This window comes from Pseudorca crassidens, chromosome 3 (genome assembly GCF_039906515.1).
Source record: "Pseudorca crassidens isolate mPseCra1 chromosome 3, mPseCra1.hap1, whole genome shotgun sequence".
NCBI classification, from domain to species: Eukaryota; Metazoa; Chordata; class Mammalia; order Artiodactyla; family Delphinidae; genus Pseudorca; species Pseudorca crassidens.
The window spans coordinates 45,709,168-45,733,116 of NC_090298.1; the positions used below are offsets into that span (position 1 = coordinate 45,709,168).

Here is a 23,949-nt window from a genome sequence, read left to right on the forward strand (position 1 = left end):
GGTAGACTGAAGATTGAATTCACATTTCAAGCTTCACAACTTCATAACCTCCTTCACTCTGAGATCTTTGCCTAGAACACTCCTATTCTGCCTCGCTTATCTCCTTCGTGCTCTGTGAGGCTTTGCTCATGTCTTCCCTTCCCTTCACCAGCTGTGAGCTGGTGTCTCTTTTCCTCGCTCCCACTGTTCCCTGTGCATAACGGTGTCTTTCTTAGCTCCTACTGTCTTGATCTGAAAAGATCTGTGGGTACAACCTCTTCACTAGGCTTTAGGTGCTGCAAGGGAGTTTGTTCACTATTGCATCCCCATTGCTTAGCATAATGCCTGGCACGGTGTCAGTGTCCAGTCAGTATTGACAATATTGTTCTTCGAATGTCCAATTGGTATTGCAGTAAATAAATCTTTTATTTATTTATGTATTTATTTATTTTTTTGCGGTACGCGGGCCTCTCACTGTTGTGGCCTCTCCCATCGCGGAGCACAGGCTCCGGACGCGTAGGCTCAGCGGCCATGGCTCACGGGCCCAGCTGCTCCGTGGCATGTGGGATCCTCCCTGACCGGGGCACGAACCCGCATCCCCTGCATCGGCAGGCGGACTCTCAACCACTGCACCAGCAGGGAAGCCCACTAAATCTTCTTTTAAACTGCCTCATGCAAAGTTCATCCTCTGTGCTTGAAAAAGTTCCAGTACAACATAAAAGGCAAAACTTCCGTTACTTTATCATCTTGTCTGTCTAATTCACCATTTCCCATTTTGGTATTCCGCAGAGTTGTCCTCTGAGAGATGCTGTTAGATAAGGGTTCCGTGATGGAGACTTGTCCTTCAGCCTAGCGAGACAGCTAGTATGGTGACTTTAGCACACAGGTGATGGAAGCAAACTGCCAGCCACACGGGGGAGTGAGTACCTCACCACTCAGCCTTCCTCCCCTCCTCTGTAAGAAAGGACGAATAGAGTCCTCTCCTATCAAGCTGTTGTCAGGATTTACTGAGTAGCACACAAAGGCTTTAAATACATAGTAGTGCTCAGAAAATGCTGGCGACTATTATTAAATGAAGTGAAACAGTTTTTCTTTCATGTTTGGTTTTGTTTTGTTTTGTTTGCTTGCTGTAGGACTGCTCATAGCTTTTAGTATGCTGAGTGCCTATGAGTCTCCAGGCAAGCAGTACTTTCCAAATTTACTTGATGAAACTTCTACTAGAAAATTCCAGAAGTAGTACACTTTGGAATATACTTTAGGAAATCCCGTCTTATCAATTTAATTTAAAAGAATATTAGCATATTCTGAACAAAAATTGGGACACTGGTTTGACATGTGTAGATGTAACCTGGGGCACTGGGACATAGTACTTGGAACAAGGACTGTTCTAACATACAAGCAAATAAATAAAGACCTATGCATTACTACATTTTAAAATATTTCTTTTTAAAAATTTTAAAGTACTAATAAAATGACTTATTTATTCTAAAGTGAGGACTGCCTGAAGATTACACACAGAATTAAACTTTTAAAAGTTATAAAAATTTGGGCTTCCCTGGTGGCGCAGTGGTTGAGAGTCCACCTGCCGATGGGGGGGGGACACGGGTTCGTGCCCTGGTCCGGGAAGATCCCACATGCCACGGAGCGGCTGGGCCCGTGAGCCATGGCCGCTGAGCCTGCGTGTCCGGAGCCTGTGCTCAGCAACGGGAGAGGCCACAACAGTGAGAGACCCGCGTACCGCAAAAAAAAAAAGTTATAAAAATTAAAAGGTAAAATGCACACTCTTTTAGGTATTGTAGTAGGTTGAATGGTGACCCCCCCCACCAAGCCCCTAAAAGAGCCATCCAAATCCTAATTCCTGGAAGCTGTGAACAGGACCTTATTTGGAAGTAGGGTCTTTGCAGGTGTAATTAAATGAAGGGTCTGTGAAAAGATCACCCTGGATTATCTGGGTGGTCCTACATCCAATGACAGTGACCTTATAAGAGATACATAGAGGAAAAGACAAGAGGAGAAGCCATGAGACAATGGAGCAGAGATGGGGGTGATGTGTCCACAAGATGAGGAACACCGGGGGTCGCCAGGAAGCACCAGAAGCTGGGAGAGAGGCCTGGATGGATTCTCCCCTGGGGTGTCCAGAAGTACCGCCCCTGCCCACCCCTTGATTTTGGACTTCTGGCCTCCATAATGTGAGAGAATAAATTTCTGATGTTTAAAAGAAACAAAAATAAAGTGGAGACTGCAAATATTGCTCAAATAAAAACACCACCTAGGCTTTAGGCATCATTTTCTGATATAGTTGGAGAATTATTACTGGGTAAAGATGAAGGGCTGGACTTCCTTACTCAAAAACTCGTGCAATTTATCTTAATTCTTGTGCATCTGATGAGAACTTCCTCTAGAGCCAGGAAACTTTGCAAGTATGAAATGATCTGAAAGGAGGGAGTAAAGAAGGAAGTAACCGACCTATGTGAAAAAGAGGAACAAGTTCTAAACAAAAGCGGGTTTAAAACATAACCAAAAGAAAGCTCGGCATACCAATCTCAAGGTAAGTAAGACCTGCTTTAAGGTGTTTGTGTGAAATGAAAACTATAAAAACTAGTTCATTTTAAATAATCAATGGCTTTTTATCTTATCAAACACAGTTTGTAGAATTAGGTGGCCATACGTTGAAAAACCACTTTACAAATTGAGAGTGAGGTTAATGTTTCTTTACTAGTATAGAGCCTCACAAGGATAAGAGTATGCTTTGTTGTTGACTTGGTTTCAAACAGAAGGACAGTATCTGACTGAAAATTTCAGAAGTTTGTCAACAATTTGTGGTCTTAAGACAAATAATTGTTAGGTAACCTGTTGGAATTGTCTTCCAAAACAGAAGCAGTCTTCTTTCAAATTGGGCAAAGTGAAACCTATAAGTTATATTTGAAGGACTCTTGTTTAACATATGTATCCCATTCTAGTAGGTCTTTATTCATGTCTTGCAGGGTTTTTCCTATTGTTATTTTGAAGAAAGAGGACAGATGCATTTATTTTCCTGTAAAATGTCTCCTTGTCTTTATCTCAGAGAACACTACTTTGACAAACAGCTTTAATATTGGGAATGTAGGGCTTCTCTGGTGGCGCAGCGGTTGAGAGTCCGCCTGCTGATGCAGGGGATGGGGGTTCGTGCCCCGGTCCGGGAAGATCCCACATGCCGCGGAGCGGCTGGGCCCGTGAGCCATGGCCGCTGAGCCTGCGCGTCCGGAGCCTGTGCTCCGCAATGGGAGAGGCCACAACAGTGAGAGGCCAGCGTACCGCAAAAAAAAAAAAAAAAAAAATATTGGGAATGTACTGGAATGTCTACATAGAAGAACATAGATGGTTAAAAATAAATTCTCCTCTCGAAAATCCAGAGAGCAATTTCTTACCTTATCCTCAGAGGACAGTAGTTAGCCTTCCTCACTGCTGTTGCAATCCTGGCAGCTTTTAAAAAGCTGATTAATTTCAATCAATATGTGAAATTTAGTTCAAATATGCTGGCAAATATTTACTTAAATGAGTAATCATTTATACCATGAAATATCTTACATATGGTCAGTTCTCAACTGCTGCAAAAAAAAGGAAGTGGGCTCCGAATGGTTAAAGTCACTTGCCAAACCTTTGCCTTTGAACACAAGCACTGTGTCTGGCCTTTTAAAGGAGGGAACCTACAAAAGTTCCAAAGAGAGTAAAAGATGTTGCAGTCTGGGGTGTCTGTCCCTATAGTTTTATCAAATAAATGTTATGAGTTAACTGCATCTCCTATTTAATTTCATATTTTATGTGAAATGCCAATTGAAAATTTGCACATTGATGTATTCTAACCTTGAACAAATTTAGAAAAGTTCACTGTTGTACATGAGTTCCTACTGAGAGCAGGGCACAATTTCATGGGGTTTCTTTTTTCCTGTTTATCATGACTATTTTTATCCTAATGCAGGTTGCTCCCTTCATTAACACATATTTAGCAAGCTAGCTATTCTGTGTCTAGTACTGCTGCTGGTAATATAAAGATGAATAAGATACGATTCCGAACACTCAAGAACCTCAGAGCTAATCATCTATAAAAATTTAGCAATGGATGTGCTTGATAGACATTCATAGAAATGTGGGTAGGAATAATATTTGGGGGAAATTTTTACTTGAATCCAGATTTAATCACTTCTTAGTCATTAAAGAAGTTACTTAACTTTTTAAATCCTCTCTTTTCTCACATACAAAATGGGCATAACAGTAGTATCTATTTAACATGACAGCTGTGCATGGTAGGATTAAATGAGATAATCTGTGTAAAAGTGTTTAGAAGCTGACCCCAAATAACTAAATATTATTGATGATGACATTCAGTGGATCATGACAATCATCTCATAAGCACTATGAAATTGGATGACTATAGTTGACAATACTGTATTATTTATTTGAAAGTTGCTAAGAGAGTAGATCGTAAAGTTCTCATTACAAGAAAAAAAATTGTAACTGACCTGATGCATATTAACTAAATTTAGTGTTTTGATCAATTCACAATACACACATATATCAAATCATCATGTTGTACACCGTAAACTGATACAGTGGTATATATCAATTATATCTCAATAAAACTGGAAGAAAACAACAACAATAATGAAAACAATATTGGGTATAAGTATTTCTTTGACTAGGCTAAAAACATACAGTAATAATATTTTGTTGATAAAATCATAATAGAACACTCAGCCGAGTTGAACACTTCCATTTTTCTCTCCTCTTTGCTATTTTAAAGCATCAACAGGTAGCACTCTAAAATTATCTTAATTAAATGGAAGTTATTTACTGGAAGTTGTGAGAAGACTAGTGAGAGGAAGTCTTTCAAATTTTGTTTTAAATATTTTGGTTTTAGGTATTTTGTGTTACATCAAAGAGCTCTTTTCTTTTTTTAAGTATACACTGTACCTTTTAGAAGACATGTCTCGAGTTTTAAACTGTGAACTTAAACAATTAGATGCTTAGATTTGGAGTTCTATGTTTATTTAATCATTTATTCAATAAATATTGACTGAGTGTCTTTTTTGTGCTAGGTGTTACGCTTTTCTCTAGGAGTATTCAGAGGAAAAGACCTGATCCCTTGTCCACCGTTTAACCAGATAGGAAGACAAACAATTTCCTGTAATTTAGATTGCCATGCTATAATAGAGAACTGACTCATTAATATGGGGATACAGGGGAATGTGTGATTAGGGAAAAGACATGGTCCCAGATCATTACAAAGAGGGACAGGCAAGGTTTCACAGAGGAGGTGATGGGTAATGGAAATGATTGCACATCTATACTCTTATCTCTTTGCTCCTATTGTGTTTGAAGCATTAACTTTCTCTTGAAAATTATTAGCCTTATGGTCAAAAACCATGTTGAAATCTAAGTGATAAAACCACTCAGGCTTCAGCAGAGACAGGTTCTTTTAACTCTCCCCCCACCACACACACACACACACACACACACACACACACACACACACAACAGCTCGTACTGTATTTTATATTAAAACAAAAAGTCACTAAATGCAACAGCTAGTACTGTATTCTACCCTGAAGGAAGAGCTCACTAAATGCTGGTGCTTAATGTAGTGGTAGAAATTGGCAGATTTTTGACTATGCTATGTACTAAATACGCAATTAAAATGTTTCTGATTTACAGCAGGCACGTGGATGGTAGATCGTTCAACCTTCCCTTCCTTGAGTTTTCTGCTCTGCTATTAGTTTCCACTCATTTGTGCTTCATTTTGTGATTCATTGATAGAAAAGGAAGCGGAGTTGAATGAAATCCCCCCGACACGGTGCAATTATACAACAACAATTGTATAATCATCAGCTACAACAAGAGCCAGCTTCCAAAATCAAGTTTACTCACCTCTCCTCTATGTACACCAGGACTTTGCCATGATGTTCTTTCATATCTGAAACAGAAATGCCTAAAAGAACTTCCAAAATTACTTTCAGACCATATCCTACAAAGAATTACAGTGGACTGTACCTGTGAATTCATTAAGGGCTACACCATACTACAAAACAATACTGTGCAGAAATGCTGAAAAGCTGTGGAAATACTTCAGTGGCCGTTTCCATAGGAATTTCCCTTCTTTTACTGTTGGTGATCTGTGGAATTGGGTGTGTTTGGCACTGGAAACAGCGTAATACAAGGCAACTTACCTTACCAAAGTTTTTGCAAAGGAGAAAAAAGAGAAAAGACCAAAGTAAAAGAGTCTCCTTGAGCTCCCAGGTTATCGGCCCAAGGCATAAAATCTCAGTTCAAACCCAAGACCACAGCTCTGCTGGGAAGGACACTAACACACATGGCAACTATGAAAATGTGGAAGCGTGTCCTCCCCAAGCTAAAGAAGAAACAGACAAGGGAGTATATGAAAACACTTGGCAGACCAATTTCAAGGAACACATCTATGGAAATGAGACACCATGTGACTATTATACCCGCCAGAAGCCTGATACTTCTGAAGAACCTCAAGATGAAGACATATATATTCTTCCGGATTCTTATTAACTTTTCAAAATGTGGGTTTAGTTATTGGAGGATAAATATTTTCTGGAACTTTTATTGTACTGATAACATTATTAATCAAGTTCTTCTGTTCAAACTCAATGATCTCTGTTTTATCTCCACCCTTCCGAATCCTCTCTGCATGTATCACTGTGGATTAACTCTAGATATCCTCTCCACCCTCCTTGCCCTGGATTAATTCTGCGTTATGTTTTACTGATTCTTCCTTCTGAACATTACTTGTTATATTTTTCTTCTTTTTCTATCTCCACCTTCTTTTCTGGCCCAGGATTGTTGTCCCAGTCTGCTAACTAGTCTTTCTGGCTCTAGTTTCTACATAATCAGTGATGCTGCATCTATCCCCATGATGTTGCCCGATTCATCTGCAGAAAATATTCCCAACGGCCACATCACTCCTTTGCATATAACCTCTTAATGTCGCCTCTTTGTAAAAGACATACTACTCATAATTCTAACTCCAGAATTCATGATTTTACACAGCTGGTTCAAATTCACTTTTCCAGTGACTTCTACTAATCTCTCACTTCGTTTTCATCAGAATCATCTGAAAACCTGCCGAACCCATCCCTCCTCCACAGCTTTGCTTGTCCACCCCCTCCTAAGCCTGCCTCAGATCATAACTTCTTCCACAAGTCTCTTGAATCATTCCAAACCTACATTTGCCTTTTTTCTTTTCCTGATCTCCTATAGATTTGGCTGCCTATTCAATTCTTTGGGCGTTTAAACATACGAATGTTTGCAATGGCATTTTATTATTTAGTGTCCTATGACGATGTCTTAAATTCCCTACTAAATAGTCAGGAACTGTCTCATATTCATATTTTAGCTCCAATGCTTAGACCGCCGTGTGAGGCACTCAATATTATTCAGTTGACAAGAATTGAACTGTATATTTTACTAAGTCCTTTTGAAAACAATCTAATAAATTCATCCATCCAAGGAATATTTATTGAGTACCTTCTATTTACTTCTTACTGTGCTGTACAAATGGACGGGGTAAAATAGTGAAAAGAAAGACATGGGTCCTGAACATGTTCTGTCTAGTACGAAAGAAAAGACAAAAAACAAACAAATACGATGCTATTTATTAAGCTGTCTCTAAACCCACCCTTGGATATGCTGCTCTAAATTGCTCAGGCTGGAACTCTGCAAACTATCAATACCTTTTTCCTTTGCCAGGTGTATCCACGTTAGGATCTGTCAATAGCGGGCAGTGAGGAAGAATGGTAGGCAACAAACAGGAAGGAAAAGGGGCCTTGCTCGTTCTCGTTCTCCTTGCTGTTCTGAGAAGGTACTGTTGTCATTTAACTTACTCCAGCATCACTGGTTGTTCGCAGTTTCTAATTCTCCCAGCACTCCCAGAACCAGCTTCTTTGCACCTTGTCAGAGTTGCCGGCACCAGCCAAGCAGCACCCTTTCCTTGGTATCTGAGAACCAGCCCCTCAGGCCCTCCTCCAAGCTCCTGAGGGACTGGCAGGAAGCAAACGGAACCTTGAGCTCTGGGTCCCAGCCCTGCAGGACACCTCCTCCTAGTTTCTGATGATCCCCAGCCTTAGGTCTGGTGGCTATTTCCCGCATTTCCTATCTCTCTGGTACCTCAGTGTCCTCTTTTTGTCTTTTCAGTCTGCCAGTACTTTTTTTAAATTGATGCTTTATATTTGGTCCTCCCTTTTCAGACAAGCTGGTATGGTTTCCATTTCCCGAAGTGGACCCTGAGTGATACAACTAAAAATGGTATAGTAGGTGCTGTGAAGAAAAAAAAGCTTTCTGTTTTTTTTTTTTTTTTTTTTTTGCGGTACACGGGCCTCTCACTGCCGTGGCCTCTCCCATTGCGGAGCACAGGCTCCGGATGCGCAGGCTCAGCGGCCATGGCTCACGGGCCCAGCCGCTCCGCGGCATGTGGGATCTTCCCGGACCGGGGCACAAACCCGTGTGCCCCGCATCGGCAGGCGGACTCTCAACCACTGCGCCACCAGGGAAGCCCAAAAGCTTTCTGTTTTTGAGAACAATGGCATTCGTTCAGTAGGGAAGAGGATTTGAATTTTAATAAGATGGCCGAAGGAGGCCTCTCTAAAGGCACGCTTAAGCTGAGACCTGAGGGTGAAAGGGGTTCTGTAAATGCGGTGATGGGCAAGAAAGGAACCAGCATATGGAGAGAATCTGAGGCATGAAAGAATGTGTGGTGCTCTGGGAACTTAAAGAAAGCCATGGTGGCTGGAGCTTGGTGAGAGAGGGCTGAAGTGGCACCTGATGTGTTGGCAAAGGGGGGAAGAGTAGACACAGCGCAGCTTCTCGTAGGTCTTGGTAGGTGGCTTGGACTCTGACGTGGGTGCAAGTGGAATCTAAAAAAATGATTTTAAGCAGAGGAGTGACAACATTACATTTTTAGAAGAGCTACCAGGTTGAGAAATAACTGGAAAGGGTCAAGATGGAAGTGCTCAAGACAGTAAAGAATGTTCAGTACCTTACTACTCATTAATGAAAGTCCATAAAGCCTGGCGAGGTTTGAAACGGCTCCTATTCACTTTCTAGAGGAGAAAAGGATTTATGTTGATCTCAAGCATTTATGTTGGTCCCGGACCACATGGTCATTTTGAAGTCCCAAACAGTAAGTTTTTTGCTAGAGTAATCTATACCCATGCCTACCTAGTACTCAATCATAGGAGCTGAAAATTACCTGCCAGAAACACCACCAGAGAGTATCTGTGTCTTGGTAGGATGGTGGGAATCAGGCTGGAACGAAGAGGGGGTTAATCCAGAACAGCTGAAGTGGTATTATCTAAAGGGGTCACGAGACTCCCTGTGGAGGTGAGTAGCCACAGGTGGGCACTGGAGGAGCCGCCTTACCAGTCTGGTCTGAGCATTCATCGGGAGGAGGTAAAGCAAGGTTTCTCAGTGAGCTAAGCAAGGGCCCATTTGCTGGGAGATCAATAGTGGGTTGGGGTATATTACTCTACCCTCTTATTGGGGTATATTATTATTACCTTTATGATGAAGTGTTAAGTCAGACTGAAGTGAAACTTTGCAAGTTGCAGGCGTGAGCGCCGGGGCAAGGAGCCAGGTGCTCGTTGTTGCTGGATGTTGGCCATGAAACCCTGCAGAGACTAGCTACGAGTCACGGGGTGTGAACATGCCGACATTTCTGTGAGTACCTCGTAAAGCCGCGCTCATTATATTTGACGCTACTGGGTCTTTTTCCCCACCCCCAACTTCCTTCCTCTTTTAATTGTGGTACATGTGGTTAATTTCGCTAATAATCTAACTCAAATGCAAACTGCTATTCTCAGCCGATGTAAACAATCTTTTTATCTCTCAAGGACGATTTTCACTTTTGAGATTTTAAGAAGGTACAGAAATATTGTAAAGGATGCAGATGGAAGATAGAAATTTGAAAGGGGAGGTGGGGACGAAGATAGAGAAGAGGAGGAGGAGAAGAGTGGGGGAAATGAGAGAAGGAGAGAGAGAAACGAGAATAGGAAATAGCGGGACGGAGAATGGAGGGCATGTATGGTAAAAAGAGAAGTTGAATGACAATTTCCTTTACCCCCTCTGTTGTTTCCCCCAACACACACACACACACACACGAATTGCTAATAAGGAGCTTCCCTGGTAGTGCAGTGGTTGAGAGTCCGCCTGCCGATGCAGGGACACGGGTTCGTGCCCTGGTCCGGAAAGATCACACATGCCGCGGAGCGGCTGGGCCCGTGAGCCATGGCCGCTGAGCCTGCGCGTCCGGAGCCTGTGCTCCGCAGCGGGAGAGGCCACAACAGTGAGAGGCCCGCGTACCGTAAAAAAAAAAAAAAAAAAAAAAGAATTGCTAGTAAGGTAAGTAGATATAAAAAGGAGGAAGAAGTTGTCTGCCTTTACTGCCTTTCTAACCTTGTTGAATGTAGATAACAATTGGCTACTGGTAAACATATTGGTAATTGCACCCGTCCTTGTCATGGAAGTGTACTTATGTGATCACTAGCCTTCTTGCTGGTCCTCAAACTTGCCTGAATTCAGGGACATTACATTATCTCAGCCCTGACTGCTCTTCCTCCAGATATTCACACTGTGAACTCCTCATTTCATTGAACTCTCTGATCAAAGGACACGTACTCAGAGCTGACCCCCCAATCTGAAATGGCCCCCTACTGTGAATCTCAGACCCTTTTCCTTGCTTTAGTTGCCTTCATAGACTTATCACTACCTGACAAGTGTTCTTGTATGTTTATAATCTGCTCTCTTTACCTAGAATGTAAGTTCCATGAGGTCAGAAACATTTTCTGTCTTACTCCCTGCTTGATCACCAGTACTCGCTTATAGGATATGCTCAATTATGTTTGCCGATCAAATCATTAAGGTGTTTTCTTGAAGGCTAACATTTTTAGTGAAATTGCTGAAATACTTTGGAAAATAACAAAATGGGAAAACTTACAAATATTATTTTGAATATCACTATTATGCAAGGATATATTAAGCCAGATTTTAATAGAAATTCAGTGCCATGAGACTTCTTTGCTGTCTCAGCACAAGTGAGCTTCGTGCCACATCAGTAGAAGGAGCAGAGCAGGTGTGGCACTTAGGCCAGTGGGGAGACTGGACATTGGGTTCCATGGAGGAAAGGGAAAAGAGGGGAAAGATGACCCTATTTCCACATTTTTTTTTTTTTTTTTTTTTTTTTTTGCGGTACGCGGGCCTCTCACTGTTGTGGCCTCTCCCGTTGCGGAGCACAGGCTCCGGACGTGCAGGCTCAGCGGCCATGGCTCACGGGCCCAGCCGCTCCGCGGCATGTGGGATCTTCCCGGACTGGGGCACGAATCCATGTCCCCTGCATCGGCAGGCGGACTCTCAACCACTGCGCCACCAGGGAAACCCTATTTCCACCTTTTTAACTGCTCTTCTAAGCCACAATAACCAGCTGGTTTTTTACGATTCAGGGAGTTATAAACTCCATCGTCCCCTTTTAGTGCTTATATTGTGTTATCACTTTGCAGCATGGTATTCTTGTTCCCTCTCTCCCCTCCTCAGCTCTTTTGCAAGTTCCTTTCCTCTTGTACACCCATTCAGCACAGTGGTGCTCCATGAGGCTTTCCTTAGCTCCCAGCTTCTTCTCACACTTCTTCCCCAGGTGACTTAGACATTTATGCCTGAACTCTCCTGCCCCCAATGTCCTTTGGAAGCATTTGACTCACATAGCTCACCATCTAATGCTTATTTCTATGCAGTATTATTATCGTTCAGACATCTGAAATTCAGCATGGGTCAGACTGATGGCTAGAGGTCAAGGTGTGGGTTTCACTCAGACATAGAAATGAAATTAATGATGGGATCAGAGAAGGCTCAGAGATAAAGGGAGGGTATCCACTGCATGGGATGCTTGCTAATAATTTCAGAAGCTGACAGTTCAGAATGTCGCAGTGTCAGAAACTCCAGCCTCAAAGTATCATGGTGTCAGTATACCACGTACTGAGTAGCTGCCTCTTCAACATTAGTGCCTGGCTCAAGATTTGTCCCTGTGATCCCCAGTCACTGAATTCAGGTGGTGTCACATTTAGCAAACAGTGTGTCTGTCCTTCTCTTCCGCTGACTGCTGACTGATGAGCTCTGAAACATAAGACTCTGTGTATAGTAGCAAGAAGGGGTCCAGGGCTTGCTAGGCCTGGTAGTGGACTTGTCTGATGACTATAGGTGTATGGCTCAGTAGTGCTACTTATTTCATTTACTTCAACATTTTTGTTTGTTCCTTATTTTTAAGTCTTTTTAGGATAACTGCATTGAGCTGACCTAAAAATCAGTGGTTAGTGGACTAAATCATGAAAAAAAAACACAGACCACAGACCAGGGATTTTAGAATTTGTCCACTTTAAGTGACTGGTTATCTACTGAAATCCCTGTAAAGGATAGGAAAATTGCAAATACATCTTGAATAAAAGCACCTTCTGGTAGATGCTTACAGTTGGATAGACAGGGAGTTGCAGAACACCAAAGTCATGAAATTTATAACAAGGGACTCTCATGATCTAGTAGGATAAAGTGATTTCAGTCATGCAACAAATATTTGTGAAGCGCCTGTGATGTATCAGACACTTAAGGAGCACTGCAAATTCAGCAGAGGGGTTAGTGGATGGAGGGTGTAGAGACAGACCCTGCCTCTGCATTCGGTGGGCTTACACAGTTTTAAGGAGTTCTGATACTTCTACAGGCTATTAGAATGTATTGAGATAATGGTGTAACAGGGAAGCACGTGGTGTAATGGAAGACTCTCCAGGCTTGGGGTTAAGAAGGCTTTCCTGTGGAAAGTGACACCTAAACTGAGACCTGGAGGACAATTACGAGATAGCCAGGCAAGGAGGCTGAGGGAATGATGTTCCAAAAAGAGGGGACAGCATGCGTGAGGACCCAGAGTATAGGATGTGTTCAAGAAGTGAAAGAAGAGAAATAAGAGTGTAAAGGGAGACGGGCAAGAGGAAGGTGGTGCTGTGAGCAAAGGTCAGCTGATATAGGGCTTTGTGTGACAAGCTGAGGAATTTGGACTTTATCCTGACAAAGCTGATACCCATGATATCAGAATAGGATCTTGGAAGGCAGAAGTGGCATCGATTTTTCCAAAAACCATAGGGTATTGCAAATAAATAATTTCTCAGCTGTAACAGAATAGGGGAAGCGAGATTCTGAGGTTCAGGATATGGGACTTGATTCTAACAAGCACATGTCTATGAGTTTTATAAAATAAGCCGTGCTCTCCAGTGTTTTATTAAGGCTCCCATAGCTTTTCATTTAAATTCAGCTCCCGTAGTTTTGCATTTTGCGATTCTCCCAATAGAGATGGGAATTAAGCAAATGAGAGAGGCTCAAACAAAAGGAAGCACAGAAGATGGTAAATTGCCAGATGCAATCAAGGCTGATGAAGGTGTGACTGCAGCTATTGACCTGCGCTGTTGCCATGGGAACAAAAGCTCAGTGGTTCTGGAGTGCTTTTCCTTTTTAAGGACAGACTGGCTTTAGTGAATAGTTAAGACTGAAAATTATGGAAGTCAGACCATCCACTGCCACATGTATTCTAAATCTTTGTTAGTGACAGAGACGGTGGCTAGCTGGGTCTGAGGTGAGCTCCCCAGAAGCCCGGAAGCTGTAAAAGCCATAAGGTTGAGGCTCAGTGAAAAGCAGAGTCTAGCTGTTGCCTCAGGCCCACTCCATGCTCCACTCCATGCTAGACTGACATATTAATTGTGATACTGAGAATTTAGGAGGAGGAATATAATTAACTAGGCTTTATTAACATATGATTTTTTAAATATCAAATTAGGATATTGGAAACTCATCAAGCAAATACACAGAAATGTACATCTTATTTTCCTTCTTAGGTGTTTCTGAGAAGACTGTAGTCCTTGTTACATTCCTACGATTGGACTGGCTTCTGAGCACCAAGCACCATGATAAGGCTTTATGTGAATTATCTTTCTTAATTCACCAACAATTCTATTGCATTTGTACTGTTGTTATCCCCATTTTACAGATGAGAAGATTGAGACTTAGGGAAGTTAAAATCTGACCAAAGATCTTAGTGTCAATAAAAAAAAAATGGAGGCAGGATTTGAACCCAGTCATTCCGATGAGAGACTTGCTCAGGTTATTTTATTACAGTATTATTAGTAGATGATATCTTCTATCTTAGCATCATGGAATTTCAGACTGAGAAAATAACTTGGAAATTATCTAAACTGACTTCCTCATATTGCAAATGAGAACAATGAGTCCCAGAAAGTTTATGTGACTTCCCTAAAGTAATACAGTGATTCATGACTAACCAGGATCAGAACTCAGGGCTAGTCAACGTAACTTGCTGCCTTTCTTATTGACTGAAAATAGAAAGGTTTTGTTTGTCTCTTAATCCAAGTCTTCTTCATAGCATCCTTTCAAGTCTCATTTCCTGAGGGCTTTGCTTTTATCTATTTATTTTAGCTGGGCCTTCTCTGCATTTAGAAATGATGCTGATTTTTCTAAATGTTAAGCAAAGATAGCCCTAAGAGAGCAGAGTATACAGATTTCTTAATGCATGTGGTTCTCGTGTGGCCGGAGCTAAGTAATGAAGCCCATCAATCAGGAGTGGAGTGGTGCACGACATGTCCTCTTTTGGTCATTATTTCTTAAAATGTACTCCTTTGTCATCTTGTTTCATCTGGCAGAATTTGTCTAGACTATATACACTTTTAACTCAATTATCTGATAAGAGAGACACATGACCAACAGAAGAGGCGCATTCAGGGTGAGGGGAAGGGGGAGGAAGTGGGGAAATGTCTGTGACAACTGCATTGCAATGAGAGGGCTGGAGAGCACATTTGAAGGAAGAGCTAATGACAAATATTCTCTCTGGGCTGGAATGGCAAGGCCCTAGAAGCTATTTTCATTCTGTTTGTTCCAGAAGATCAAGGAGAATATTGTGAAGTACCTGAGCAAGGAAAAATCTGATGTTACATTTAAGGGAGAATCTCCTCCTTTTAACATCAAAAGGTGGAAAAGCAAAAGCAAAGCAATAATTACTTTTGAATTTGCTAGATCAACTAATTAAATCTTAGAGCAAAGGTTTGGGAGAGGACTAGAAAAGTGCACGGGAGGGGGAACATTTAGAAAAAGGAGGAATGAAAAGATGCATAAAAAAAGAACCTTGAGAATATATAATCCCCTTAATGGTAATCAAAAGAGAACGTTCTGTCTAAAGGAGAAAGCTAGACATCTACAAGGGCTAGGCAAGGACATATATTCATGAATGAGGCTGCTGAAAGGCAGTCGGGGGCTAAGAGTCTTGTATGTGGAGCAAGTGAAAGGGCTGCCTGTGTGTCTTTCCTTTTCAGACCCTCTGCAGAACAAACAATAATCAAGCAAATGTGTCCCTTAGCTCTAAATCAAGACGTAGTTCTTTGTTCCTACTATTTCTAATGCGTCATGCAGATCTGTAGAAATGGTTTGATTTTACTGTTTAGTAATAGTTCTTTCTACTGAAACACTTTATAGTTCAAGGATATATAATAGTAAAGGAAACCAGAGGGGGAAGTGGTACTCTTTTCATTTAAGAATGATTTTCATTTCCTCTTTTAATTAGCTGTGTTGCTTAATATAACAATACCTTCTCACCCACATGTGTTGAAAAAGAAAGCTGTGAGGCTTAATTTAGGATGCATCTCCTCGACTGCACTTAATGGGAAAAAAAAAGCTGTAATAAAGGGTGTATATTTTTAACATGTGGATTGACATGTTAAACATTTTGCCCCCTTCTCAAAGCCTATATTAAATTCCAGATCACATATGAAGCCTTGTTTAATGCCAGCAGTCCAAAATGACCTATCTTGTGCTGATTTCCTTCCTCTGTCTATCCATGCATCCATTTAGCCGTTACCCAGCTAACAAATATTTACTGACGGTGCATCAGCTGTTAGGCATTGTGATAGGAACTCAATGGTGAATAAAAACATACAATGCAGTCTAGATGAAATACCAGAAAAAAACCCTACAAACAAAAGCATAATTAAAAACATAAATAAATGCTATGAAGGAAAGAAACATGGTGATATTAAAGCTTGTAATAGAAGAACTTGACGTAGTTGAGCAGTCAGAACAGGCTACTTACACTGGATTACTAAAGCATGAATTATATAGCAGAATTTACCTAGAATGAAAATAAGAATTAATGACTGCCTTTCCACAAAAGAGGCCCATTATTATAGGACATTATCACTGTGTTGGCTTGTTTGTGTAAAAGAAAGGGCAAAATCTCCAATTGCTTTGAAGGGCTTGTAAACTGCTATTAAAAATAATTAGAAACACGAAAATATTGGTTGAGAAAATTTCATACAGATTAGCTTTCTACACAGGTCTGGCATGAATTTAAATATTTCTAGGCAGTGTAATAGAGTGGAAAAAATAAATGCTAAAACATATACTAGACTATATTAGTATCACAGTTCTAATGAATATTAGCTATGTGGCTTTGCAAAAGTTATTTATCCACTCTGAGTCAGAAAATCCACAGCTGATAAGTAACACTAATAAGAATACGGTAGAGTTATTGTGGAAATTGAATAATATGTGAAAATGCCTCAGACATTAAGATTATTCAATGCCTGGACTTCCCTGGTGATGCAGTGCTTAAGAATCCACCTGCCAATGCGGGGACACGGGTTCGATCCCTGGTCCGGGAAAATCCCTCATGCTGTGGAGCTACTAAGCCCACGAGCCACAACTACTGAATCCTGCGCCCTCAAGGCCCGAGTACCACAGCTACTGAGCCTGCGTGCCTGGAGCCTGTGATTCACAAGAGAAGCCACCGCAATGAGAAGCCTGCGCACCGCAACGAAGAGTAGCCCCCCCGCTCGCCACATCTAGAGAAAGCCTCTGCTCAGCAACGAAGACCCAACGCTGCCAAAAATTAAAAAAAAAAAAAAGGCTTCCCTGGTGGCACAGTGGTTGAGAGTCCGCCTGCCGATGCAGGGGACACGGGTTCATGCCCCGTTCCAGGAAGATCCCACATGCTGCGGAGAGGCTGGGCCTGTGAGCCATGGCCGCTGAGCCTGCACGTCCGGAGGCTGCGCTCCGCAACGGGAGAGGCCACAATGGTGAGAGGCCCGCGTACTGCAAAAAAAAAAAAAAAAAAAATTATTCAATGCCTAAGATGCATATAAAACATTAATCTGTTGTATTACTTGTCTCAGTTATATTACCTACATATTATTGTTGGACTTTTCACCATTAAGGATTATTTTTTATGATTTTCTTCTTCAGAGATTTTGTGCTTTGAAATTTTGCTCAATAAAATAAGCATTTATTATATAATAATTGATTTTGATGGACATATATACACTACCAGATGTAAAATAGATAGCTAGTGGAAGCCACTGCATAGCACAGGGAGATCAGCTCCGTGCTTTGTGACCACCTGGAGGGGTGGGATAGGGAGGGTGGGAGGAAGACGCAAGAGGGAGGGGATATGGGGATATATGTTCATGTATAGCTGATTCACTTTGTTATACAGCAGAAACTAACACACTATTGTAAAGCAATTATATTCCAATAAAGACGTTAAAAACTAATAATAATAATAATTGATTTTGAAATTTTCAACAATCATGCACTTGTAACTACCAATCAGAACTTCTGATCAGCATGGTCACAATTGAATTTATATAACTAAAAAAACTTCTTGCACTACTTCGACTTTTTAAAATTCAAAATAGCTACCTCTTATGTGAACAGTGAAGCAGCTCTTGTCCGAATTCCTTTCCAGGAAAATAAGGGGCAAGAATGCTGAACCAAGGGCAAGATTGAGGGAGGCTGGGCTGGAGATAGATGAGTTCTGTGCTCCTCGCACCAGCTCTGAGAGTCTTAGTTGAACTCCAATGCACTAGAACGATATAGCTTAATCCCTAATTTCAATATGTGTCAATTAAAAGTTGTATTGATTCTACTGTTAAATCATTGACTCAGATGTTTGGAATGACTTCATTGCCACAGAGCTCACCTTCTGAAAGTTGTCACACTTTTTTTTTTTTTTTTTTTTTTGCGGTATGCCGGCCTCTCACTGTTGTGGCCTGTCCCGTTGTGGAGCACAGGCTCTGGACTCGCAGGCCCAGCGGCCATGGCTCACGGGCCCAGCCGCTCCGCGGCATGTGGGATCTTCCCGGACCGGGGCACGAACCCGTGTCCCCTGCATCGGCAGGCGGACTCCCAACCACTGCGCCACCAGGGAAGCCCTGTCACACTTATTTTGATGAGTTCAAAGGGTATTAAAATTTGCTTAGTTCAGTCTACATTTCTGCTCAAAATTCATCAGCTTTTGTATATCTTACTGCCTCTCTTTGGCTGCCATACTTTACAAGCTTCCCTCCTTGGAGCATTATGGAGGGCCTTGAGAAATTCTCATGATGGATACAGAAGTATTACCTACAGAGACAGTGTCCATAAAAATTATATCCACCCCCATTTGGGCCATGCCATGATGATATAAGTTTCCCTCTTTTCAATTCCCAAGATTGTTGATATGCCCTGAAGTTACTTCCACCACGTTGACTGCTGGTTGAGTGTGTGCACTTGTCCAAGAGTTAGAATGATATAGGAGGTTGTTGCTTGGGTCAAGGTAATTTAAGGGTGTCCAAAGTCCCAATTACACATCCCTCCTGCCTGTCACAGAGTTTGAAACTCACACCAATACAGGGTTCTTCCTTGCTCTTTAGAGTCTCTAAAATCCTTTTGTGTTCTTAAACCATTACCCACTACTTAATTCTTTCAAGAGTTGATGATTCAGGTAAGTAACAGGGATTTAGAGAAGAGCCACCACACATCCGAGCAACTAATTAACTGCTTTCTTCTAAGACAAGTGATCACATAGTGCAGAGGTTCTGGAATTCTGGGCTGGTTCAGGGGGAAGATATAATGGAGTTTCAGATGGCTTTTGGTAAAAAGATGCTATGAGGAAATAAGCCAAATTGTCTTCATATTTCTTCTATATTCCTGCCTTCTGGTACTCAGTTGTCCTTTTTAATCCTTGACATTCATCACCATGGCTGCCTAATTAAGAGCATCTCTTACAGCCCTCCAGGTATTAGCCCATGTAATACCTCAGCACAGTATTAAGCTGAGGATACAGATACATGAAAGGCAAGCCTCTACCCTTGAGGTTTATAGTCTGCTTAACCTTATAATCATTTTTCCCCCTCAAATCATGGACTGATATTGCCACTCACCTGTTAATTTGCATTATTAGGCCTGCAAATCTTTGGAATTCAATGTCGTTCCAGATAAAACATGTACTGCTTTATTTTTTTTTAAATATATTCATATGCCATGGCCATTCTAGACTGTAGTGACACAGAAATGATGTCAAATGACTCATAGACTTTTGTGAAAGCCACATAAATAAACCAACAGTTTTAGTACAATGTAATAAATTCTATCTTTAGTAGAAGCGTAAGTTCATAGCTATGTGAGCAGAGATGAGAAAGTCTAATTCTGACTGAGAGGGTAAAATGTTTCTTCAGAAAGAAATGGTGAGCTAAGATGGGGGAAGAGTACAAGACTTCATTACCTTGGAAGTCCCAGGAAATATTAATACAAGATACATATGACTTGATATGAGAGATAATCTGAGCATGGCCACTATGGGGACCCAGTGGAGCATCATGAGAAAACCAGAAGCATCATGATAAATTCTGGGAAACCAGAGGTCAGAGGGAGTTTTAGTTGTTAGGAAAACACTAAAAGTAGGAGAGAGACTAAAGAAGGAGAGGTGGGAAGCTTGTAAAATATAAGTACACACTTTTTCACTATTTTGTAGAAAATGCATATGTGAGTGTGTATAGGCATTTCAGATAGAGGGAACTTGATAAAGGAATTGGTTGCAAAGATGTTGCAGGACTGCGAGAACAAAAAGGAGTAGGTAATTCTACTCAAAAGATCAGTAACTGCAGGAACCTATTCCCTCCCTATTCTCCCCCAGGGAGAGCTAAAGCGAAATGATCCAGACTAGACTAGAGCTCACAGTTCCTATGCCCCTGAGCCTGCTCCTTGGGGATCAAGTTATGTGAGCAGGAGCCCAGGAAGTGATGCGCAGCAGCCATCACTGCAGGAGGTACCACGAGAAAGCAGAACAAGAGCTTCTCCCTACCTTCAAACCTACCAAAAGGCAACCGACAAGGGAGCTTGGGAGTTTGAGAAATATAACATGCAGATTCTCATCCCCAGTGGTATAGAGGAGACCATAGAACAATGATTATGGAGTTGAGAGATAATAGACACTATCTAACAACTCATGTCCTGACTTAAGAATCCCTTAAGAATCTCCCTCCATCATCCCTACCCCCAGTATTCCATCAACAAAGAACAACATGGAGGACACTCGTGTACTTGTTTTCATTTTCTTTGGCATTACCTACATATATAGTCATGTCTGCTCTTGGGAAATAGGAAATTATTCTAAGTATGTTATTCTAAGTATGTACTGGTAATAAATGAGGGACAATTGGAACAGATAGAGATACAGGTTCAGGAGAGAGCCTTTAAAAACAGCAGAAACTAACACAGCACTGTAAATCAGCTATATTCCAATAAAAATTATTTTTTTTAAAAAGCAGAGAAGGCCAGTAGTAATTATCTAGAAAAATAATAGTCTCCTCTATTCCTAACCTATTCTTTACCAACACAAAATTTTTAAAAATCCACTTATTTTATACATTTATACTTTCCTTTTTAGTTTTTTAGGTCACCATATCTGCTTTACTCCCACAATTAAAGATTTAAGAAGAAAATAAGTTGTATTTTTCCACCCCAACAGTTTCTAATAATGAAATACGACAAAGCTAACTCTATTAAACAGCTATTCAGGTTGTTCAAATACGCTCTATGGCACATATTTGGATAGGAAAATAAGGTGTATCTCTTTCAAAAGGAGATTAAATGGCTAAAGATCAGAGAACAATGACAACTGGAAAACTCAACTGGAGAACAAAAATAGACACATAGCCAAAGAGAGAAGCTTGGGTTTTCTATTTAATTTATAAAAGAGTTCTGTTTTTCAAAAAAAATGATTGCATTTGTTGATCTTTGAAAGATTAATGTAAAAATTTAAAAGAAGTTAAAGTAAAAACAGTAAAACATACTTTATGCTTTTGCTTTTACATTGCTATTTCCTCTGTATAACTGTATAAGTTTTTAAAGGCAGTGCACACTAGTGGCCCACAAATATACAATATTCTTTAGGGTATATTTTAAATGGTACTCTGTGTCACTTGATTGAAAATTTAGGCTGAGAAATCAGGAGAAGTCAAAACTTAAAACTATAAAACAAAATCCTGATCTTTCAATTAATTTGCAAAGTTATAAAATCATCCTGTAACTATAATTTTGGGGGCAATTTGCATGGCACTGCTCTTAATAGACATATTTTTGGAGTAGTAAGAATTTCACCATAATCTCCTCTCCAGGGTGATTTCACACACCATAAAATAGGGTCCTTCAGACCCTTTTCCTAGTTGTTTCCTCTTCCTGGAATGCTCTTCCTCTAGATACCCATATAGACGATTTTCTCATTTTCTTCAAGGCTAGTTGCTTCATTCACTCTATAATAGTAGCTAACACCTTCCTAACACAGCAAGAGTTGTAAGACATCAATTATCCAGAAAGGGCAACTTCAATAGACAATTTTTTTAATGTAATGGTTATATATTTACGTGGTTCAAAATTCAAAAGATACAAGAAGATATATAGTGAAGTTTTCCTTCTAGCCCCATACCATACTTTCCACTCTCACCTCTCGACACCAGTAAAAGCGGTGAGATCCAGGAATATAACCTATACATAAGTCGTGGGTCACTCCACAGGATGAAGCTCACAGATTATTTCTGTGTAATACAAATATGGAGAGTTTATATTCTTGCAGGACACATGTCCCAGAGGTATGTTACACAGTTTAATGGGCTATGATATTTCATTTTCTATATGTGAATAATTCCTTTAAAAAAAACTGTAAAGCACCTAGACATTACATTGTGATGTGAAGTGAACATTGTTCTTTGGAGTAGTCATCAATTCTTTATCAATTCTTTAATGTCTGAGCTGAACACCTCATGGAGAAGAACATTCATTTCTATTTGTATTTTGTTTAATAGTTTTATTAGTCAGGATTATCCAGAGAAGTAGAACCAATGGGATATTTTGTCTGCAAACTGGAGACCCAGGAAGGCAGGTAGTGTAGTTCAAAGCCTGAGAGCCAGGGACCTGATGGTGTAGATTCTAGCCTGGGTCTGAAATCCTGAGAACTAGGAGTGCTGAGGGTAGATCCATGTTCAAGTAGTGAGGCAGAGAGAACAGGAATCTAACCTTCTTCTGCCCTTTGTTCCATTCAGGCCCTCAAAGGACTGGGCGGGCGATACCCACCCACACTGGAGAGGGCCATCTGCTTTATTCAGTCTACCAATTCAAATGCTAATACTTTTGGAAACATCCTCACAGACACACCCAGAATAATGTTTAATCAGCCATATAGGCATCCTGTGTTTCAGTCAAGTTGACACATAAAATTAACCAACATAATGGTAAATTTATTAAATTTGTTAAACTTATGTATTTAATAAATCTTTGAAAATATTTTTTCATAAATATTTAAATATAAATAACACATAAATAACAAAATATCCTTTCAATTTAAATGGGAAATACAAAATTACTATGACTGATTATTTTGAATACTCCAAAACCACTAAGACGACAAAACTTACACACATACAAACTCAGCAAATTTATTATTCTACTGACTTAAAACTATTCTACAGTTTCACTATTACAAGCTTAATTCATTCCTTTGTTGTTTCACACTTGATGTTAATACCTTCCTAGGTGGATAGCTATACTAATTTTAATACATACCTAGAGCTGTAGTCATATTATTTTGATAACTTCTTGGGGTTGAAGTAATCTTAGCAGATGCATTAGAAAAATAATACCTTCTCAGACCAGCCAAGGATTTTTGTTGCCAACAGATGGGACAAAGAATTTGGTCACTTTTCCCATAGTGAGCTTTCTTTTAGGTGACATATTTTATCTGTTACTTCATTGACTCTAAGTCCTCACTTCTTATGTGGATATTATTATTGTCATTATTTTGTCTCCTGTTGTCTTCCCCCAGCCATAATATACTTTCAAATAATCACTTAGCTACACAGCCCACTGTCTAGTCTTTATGATATATTGACCTAGTCTGTTAGCAATATTACAAACTGATATATTTCTTGGTAAAATTTTATTATTATCAATAGTGCTGTATAGGAGCTTCACCTTCTAGGCAATAAGCGATTAACATTAGGTAGTTAGCTCTCCTCATTAAGAACACTGGCTTATTATTTATTTCCCTGGAACACTGGTGACCTCCTTCTCTACTTAGTTTTGTTTGTGGCCACTGATACTGACTACCTGTTGAACTCCCTTTCCACCTGGTTTTTATTTTGGGTCACCTGTTAATGTTCATTCCTTCCTAGTTTTGGTATAGACTCCTTTTTTTCCCCAGACTTTCTCCATGCTTCTCTCTTTATTCTTTCCATTGTACACAGATGAAAGCAACAGCATGTCTAATCTTTATAAACAGACATATAGCAGTTATATAAAAGTATAAGAAACTGAGCACTTTTATATATTGCAACTTTATTTGTTAAAATTGTTGTCAAACCCAAGTTCATGTGCCCGACTCACAGTGAAGCCAAACAAACCAAAACATTGGAGTTTGGAGCAGAGAAAGGTTTAATGCAAGGGCCAAGCAAGGAGTATGGGTGGCTCATGCTCAAAAGACCCGAACTCACTGGTGGATTTCAGAGAAGTGTTTTTTAAAGGCAAGATGAGGGAGAGAGTCACAAAGTGCATGATCAGCTCGTTCATAAT

The 23,949-nt window shown here is 40.5% G+C and overlaps 2 protein-coding genes across 7 annotated transcripts in view; both read left to right on the top strand.

Moving 5' to 3' along the window:
* Positions 1 to 7,473, top strand: part of GAPT (GRB2 binding adaptor protein, transmembrane) — a 35,790-nt gene extending 28,317 nt beyond the window's left edge. For 3 of the 6 annotated variants that reach the window (XM_067730727.1, XM_067730726.1, XM_067730728.1), the window contains one exon: positions 5,671 to 7,473. In XM_067730727.1, the coding sequence (XP_067586828.1) occupies positions 6,058 to 6,531 (474 nt within the window). In that variant the 5' untranslated portion in view covers positions 5,671 to 6,057 and the 3' untranslated portion in view covers positions 6,532 to 7,473. Of the gene's footprint in view, positions 1 to 595; positions 2,528 to 5,670 lie in introns of those variants that run through there. The other 3 variants (XM_067730731.1, XM_067730730.1, XM_067730729.1) reach the window with 2 other exon arrangements.
* RAB3C (RAB3C, member RAS oncogene family) overlaps positions 1 to 23,949 on the top strand; it is a 398,656-nt gene that overhangs the window by 28,316 nt on the left and 346,391 nt on the right. The gene's annotated exons all lie outside the window — the stretch shown is intronic.